The 6,267-nt window shown below is 42.9% G+C and overlaps 1 protein-coding gene across 1 annotated transcript; it reads right to left on the minus strand.

Annotated features, from left to right (window-relative positions):
- Positions 1 to 662: 662 nt before the first annotated feature.
- On the minus strand, positions 663 to 5,759 carry LOC311026351 (cytochrome c oxidase subunit NDUFA4). The gene is made up of 4 exons (XM_084029869.1): positions 5,516 to 5,759; positions 3,077 to 3,162; positions 1,833 to 1,893; positions 663 to 902 (listed from the first exon to the last, which is right to left on the minus strand). The coding sequence occupies exons 1-4, from the start codon at positions 5,555 to 5,557 to the stop codon at positions 846 to 848; spliced, it is 246 nt and encodes an 81-aa protein (XP_083885995.1). The 5' UTR covers positions 5,558 to 5,759; the 3' UTR covers positions 663 to 845.
- Between the last annotated feature and the right edge of the window lie 508 nt (positions 5,760 to 6,267).

A 6,267-nucleotide genomic window follows, 5' to 3' on the forward strand; every position in this document is an offset into this window, starting at 1 on the left:
TCATTATCCTGGACCTGGATGAGGTGAACTCTGTGGTTTTATCCAAACATTTAAGAACCTGTAAGACTTTCATTTCCAGATTCTCATTTGTGTGTTGTATTTTATAAACCAGGACACATTTTATACATGTTTGATATAATAATAATAATAGTAATAATAATAATAATATATTGTATTTGTAGTACACTTTACATTCAGTGAATCTCAAATACCTCCAATTCCAGCTTTAGGCTTAACAGTCTGTATCTCATTCAAGATCTCAACCTCTGTGCTTTTTTTACTCTTTTCAGGACAAATCATACTTCCCAGGTTTGGGTGCAAGAACATGTGACAGTTGGTGTTCTCTCATTTGTCACGACATGCAGCCCAATCACATAAATATAGTTATTTGATCCACTGCAGATTTTAAACAACACGTTTGGTGACTGCAGCCTTAAAGAAACATGTTATAAACTTAAATAAGCTTTTCATCACCAGACCCTGACTTTTGACTCCTCACACAAGAAAGAGAACATATTTACACGGATACTCATTATTATTTTTATACTGTTGCCAAGGAGAAAAAAAGCAAGATTGATTTTCATCTCCAATATCCAGGCAAAGTTAATTATTGTCTGAATTCACAGCATCTAAAAAAGGGCATACGACCACATGAATCATGCACTAAACAACCAGCCTTCTGTCACTTTTTTAATAGTTTTGTTCACAGGGATACAGTGTTAATTCAGAGCCGTTCAGAGCATGAGATGAAACGGAGGAAATGTTCAGGAAGACACTTCACATCAGTGAGGCGACAGCAGGAGGTCCTGCCAAACTTGGTGCCCCTGGATTTGCCCGGAGGACCTCTAAAAGTCAGGGCCCTCTTTCTTCAGCTTCTTGTAGTCTGTGTTGATGGCCACAAACTGTGTAAGGCAGGAGGAATACATTTAAATCTGTTTTGCTTAAATTAAATTCATCAGCCCTGTCTTTAGGAGAGGGGGGGTTGGCAGAGGTGAAGATGTTTTCCCCTCCCTCAGGTGCAAATGCAGACACTTATTTACAGTGATGCTGTCTAGCTCAGTTAATGTCCAGATTTTGTTTCGCTGAGCCTTTTAGGACAACAGTTTCCATGTAACGGATGATATAAATATTGTGTGACTGCATGCATGTGTTCTGCATGCATGTGTTCTGCATACATCACAACCCTCCATACATGAAAAATGCACGTTTTTTGCGCCCTGGCAGTGATTTTCTTCCTGTGTATTTTTCTTGATTGGTCTGCCATTAAAACCCTCGCCTCAGCCCTCCTCCCTCCCCTCCTTCTCACTTCCCGGTCCTCATTATGATCATTGTTTGGACTTCAGTGGAATTTCGATGCGAGACCTTTGGCTTGCTATGGAGAATTAAACATGCCGTATCCTGACCTTTTGTCTGCAGCGACTTTCATTCCACTGTCAAGCAGCGCAGCCTTGAAACGTTCAGAAAATGCTCTTTTTTTTTCTCAAAAAAACACATCAGCCAGATCTCCTCTTCTGGGACTTGTGAGTTGGTTGTTTTTCTGCTCTATTTTAGGTCAGCGTTGATAATATTTTCATTAGTTTGTCTGAGGCTCTGACCTTGTTCAAAACGTAAGGCGAATTATGACTGTTCACTTACGCATCTGAAAAAATAATTTGGCTAGCGTTGGTTAGTCCAGATCATTTTTGGTTTGGTTTTTAGGCTTGTTGATACATGTGTGAGATTAGAATGAGTCATGGAAACAATGCTATTCTTGTCTAGATTGTTATTTTTCTCACCCACATGATTGGTGTCAGCAAGCATGTAGTTGTGCTGTGCCAGAGGAAAGCAGTTACCTTGTACTGGTAGGTTGGGTCAAGCTTATTCCAGGGCTCCGGGTTCTTCGTCTTGTCCCAACTGCAAATGTGTAAAGATTCAGGGCATGTAGAGGAAAAAAAGAGGAAGGAGGAAGAGAAAAGACAGGACATGAGGTTGAGCAAGGCATGCCCGATGGAGGCGAAAAGAGTGGACGCAGAAAAAAAACAAGATGTTAACAAATAAAAGGAAATAGAAGACGGAGGAACAGAAGGACGGAGACAAAAGGAGATAAATACATCCTGGATGGAGACACAAGTTTGGGGGGGGGGGGTGATTATGATATGAGGTGAGCTCAGCCCAGTGACTTGGCAGAGCTCCTCTCTCCATTAACCAAAGTCTGGATTTCGCAGCGCTCCACTGCGACGGTCCATCCCTCCTCCTCCCCGTCTCTGGCAGCACGTCATGCCACCAAAGCACAAACAAAGAGGCCGAGAGACCCCCCCCCCCACTCTCCCCATTACCACAAACACTAGATAGTCGCTGAGAGAGAGAGAGAGAGAGAGAGAGAGGCAGCCACAGACTCATCAGCACTCATCATCAGCTGGCAATGAGGTCAGGCTTTATGGCTGACCCTCAGAACAAGTGGTTGTGTGAGGCCCAAAATAGGACAGGAACGGTGCACATTTACTGTACACGTGCACTCACGCTGTTCAGTGCAGATGTTGGTTGAATACAGCCAGCTTTGTTTTGTTAGAAACTCAAATTCAACATAGTCTGAAAAGCTTTGTGATGCCACTATCAAATTCAGTGCATGTGGATGTGCATTAGCTTTTGGGTTTGAGTGTATTTCATCTAGAACGTGTTCGCTTATTGAATAAAAATATTTCAAATCCCTTTTTATCAAATTTAAACTTTCATTTTCAACACTTGTAATAGAGCCCAACCGTTAAATTGTTGTGTAGTAGAGAAGCTGCGTTATACGCTACCTGAATGAATTGTGTATTGCTCTTTGCTAATAAGAACACGTGAGATTTATTTGCCTCAAAGCTCAGTGAATCTGGGTTGATTTCCAGCCTGGACCCAGATCCAAGAGGTGCCTGGCTTTCAGGACCTGACTCTGTTGGCAGGATTGAAAATTCTCAAATGATACCCAGTTTTGTGTGTCCGAGGTTTGGATTCAGCTGACAACAGTCGACCAAATTCCAGAAATTTGCACGGTATCAAAATCAAGGTGGGAGATGACGACCATGGCTGCAAGTTTATACAGACGACGATATCTTACGTGACGTGAGGTCCTCTCGCCAGGCGGATGAGATAGAAGCTGGCCCCTGTGATGCCCAGAGTCAGGAAGACAAATTGAGGGATTAACTGTGGAGAGGAGAGGAGGAATGCATTAGTCCAAGACCACAGAGACACACGAGGGTAAACCAACCTGTTCTATCAAGTGGTAGCCTCTGATATGTACCAAGAACATGCACCTGTGTGAAACACACACACATATACACACACACACAGGTAGTTGTTATTCCTGTTTTTCCTCTACCTGCCCTCCTCCATATGCATGAGGCCCAGGCCTTGTGTGAGGCAGCTCACTGTCAGCCTGGGTTGAACGGGCAAGGACGCGGTGGAAGAGCGAGCTGCCGCATCCCTGCGTGTGCCAGCCTCCCCTCCTCAACACCATACCTGTCAGTCTGAGTGACACCGCCTCACACACACACGATTTGAGAGCGTGACACATGCACACACTCGCAAAAAACGCGTGCTCACAAATGAGCCAACGCGCAGACACCGACGTGTGCACGCTGACACGATAGACTTTTATTTGATGTGCTGAGCGGCGACGATGACAGGAATTAAAATAGAAAAGCACATTAGTGGGGACGGGGGGATAATGCGATATGTCATCTTAAACACCTTAAAGCTTAGCCGTGTCAATCCTCGCAGCGAGCAGCATCTATTCATCAACGCTACACGGCCATACATTTCCTGTCGACTTTGCTACGTGATACTCTGCATGAGATGGGGAGGGAGAGAGAGAGAAGGAGGGGGAGAGTCACACCGCCGTGGAACAGCTGTTCTCAGCCCACACAGATCTAGTCAAGCTGTAGAGAGATGACAGTTTGATCAGGTTGAACTGAAGGATGTCTCTTCTCAGCTGCAACTAGACATCTGTCTTCTGTCTGATTGCGTCGCCACTTGCCTTGTTGTTGATTAGGAAAATGATAAAACGTTGACATTCGCTTCTTTAAAGATGCAGTGGAGAGATGAGGAAAAGATCTGTCCCTCGCGTATACACTCGAACCACTTGGCGCGCAACTATTATAACAGATCCCTCTTCAGACTTTCATTCCAGTGATCAGATGCCCAAGCGTCTGTACACACAACTTAAACGTGCACGTGTGTGCATACACAAGCGGTACGGGTGCGCCCCGCTATTTAAACAAATACCCCTGGTGCTCACCCAGCAGGGGTTTCATGTTTGATGAAACCTTCTACAATAACTTCTCAACCTCAAGTTAAGCGTGAAAAAAGGTTTGTACGTGGTGCACACATAGTTTAAACTGTATGCACACAAACATGTAAACTGTAAACACACACAACGCTGACTGCAGACGCTCGGCTTCGATCATGAAGTAAACAGCAACAAACATGGAAGCAGGTCAGCTTTGATAAGACACACACACACACACACAGCAAGCAAAGGCCTGTGTGTTGGGAGCTGTCCACTCTCCAGTGCTGATATCTTCATATCATGCCACACAAGTGAGTTTCACGTTTTTACCATGGAGTCTGACCGATATAGGACGCGTTTTATACTCGCCGGGGTTCGATACTGTTTCTGCCCTTATTACTTTTCTGGTGCGCTGCCAAACCAACCCCGTCAATCCACGAATTTGGGTCACCCTCAGCATAGCTCTGAGGCAACAGGAAAAACAACAAGCACAGATAGCTTCTATGACTTTCTTTTCCCTTCTGTCTTCATTTTATTATGATAGCAGTGACGCAAATTAGCACGGGAATGATACAAAGTAATTATGTGTGGTCACAGTACTTGATTTAAATGATTCAGATGTTCAAATCAGTAATTATTATTGTTTTATGTTGTGTAACAAAATAATCTCAAAGATCCACTTCCTAGCTTTCCTCCTTCGTTCAATTAATAGAGCTGTGGTGTAAATGTTGTATTAATATAATATTCTGCTTTTATTCAGAATATGACAATATGCAGGTAAACGGCATATTCCATTTATTCCACATGAGGCCTCCTTCCAGATGTAGCAATTTCAGATTGGAGATAATTGGGCCGAAAGAAAAGCAAATCCTCACATTTGTGAAAATGAAACCAACAAATATCTTCAATTTTTGTTTGAAAAACATCTCATAAAGGTGTTTTTTGTAAAAGTGTTTTGTGGAGTTGGGCAGAAGATTGATCCATATAAGTAAAATGTTTTTGTTGTAGTAATTGCAAGTCGGTAACAACATTTCTTTGTGTGTCCATAGATACTCTGCACACAGGTTAAACTTTCTACTACATACAGTATATGGACAGAACCATTCAATGAATGCAAACCTGAATATGTACAATTTGGAAAACCAATACCCTATTTGTTTGTGAATGTTTTAGGCCTTTTGTTTGCATCAAAACGTGACAAAATAGCTTGATATTAGTCACAGAAACAACCACAGAGCTCAATAAATGCATGAATATGATCCAACCTACCCCAGGATGTTTCTTCGCGTGTTCAATCATGGTCTTAATCATCTTTATTATTCTTCCAAAAGAAGCAAATAAACTATTGAAAAAGAAAAAAAGACTAAACCCTATACAAAGAAAAGCTGACGGCTAATGTCCGAAAGCATCCATGTGAATTAAAGTTGCTGTGCAGATTTATAGAAAGAGCTGTTTGTTAGCTGGAGTATGTTGGCGGGCGCAGTGAAACCTTTTGCCAATCCCCTCAGCTCCGTCCCTCACCCTCCCTCCCATAGGGTGAATGAGAGGGTCAGAGGGGAGGGAGAGGGAGAGACGCTCCTAATCCTCATAATCACATCTGTTGAGGACACTGTATGTTTCCACTGAGGCTATTTCGGTACTTGGTGTCATAAAGTGTTTTGTTATACAACAAAACAGCATGTCGCAAAAATCTGTTTTTTTTTTAACCTACACAACAGATACAAACCAACATTTTCCAAACAGCAGCAGCGGTGCAGCTTTTCCCGCATAATGGCTTCAAGTTTAGACCTCGCACCCAAAGTGACCTTGTTTTGGATAGTTTCTTGGTGATATTGCTGTTCCTAAAATGACAATTCCCTGTTTGTTTTATGGATATTACCACTCTAAAACTTTAAAATCATCCACCTGCGGCCGTTAATCATCAGTGCTTTTTGCAGAGCATCCCGTTCAGTGCAAAGAGGAGGGAATAATGACAGCGTTGTCCAGCATGCCCCTCGGGTCGAGACCTTTTGTATCTGGCA

Source organism: Eutrigla gurnardus (assembly GCF_963514095.1).
Source record: "Eutrigla gurnardus genome assembly, chromosome: 2".
NCBI classification, from domain to species: domain Eukaryota; kingdom Metazoa; phylum Chordata; class Actinopteri; order Perciformes; family Triglidae; genus Eutrigla; species Eutrigla gurnardus.

What these genes read in the sequence shown, in the direction of transcription:
- LOC311026351 (XM_084029869.1), bottom strand. Translation starts at nt 5,557, where the DNA reads ATGATTAAGACCATGATTGAACACGCGAAGAAACATCCTGGG. An exon ending in GCGAGAGGACCTCACGTCAC is followed by an intron (nt 1,894 to 3,076) that starts GTAAGATATCGT and finishes ACACATTTGCAG; the next exon opens with TTGGGACAAGACGAAGAACC. An exon ending in ACCCAACCTACCAGTACAAG is followed by an intron (nt 903 to 1,832) that starts GTAACTGCTTTC and finishes TGCCTTACACAG; the next exon opens with TTTGTGGCCATCAACACAGA.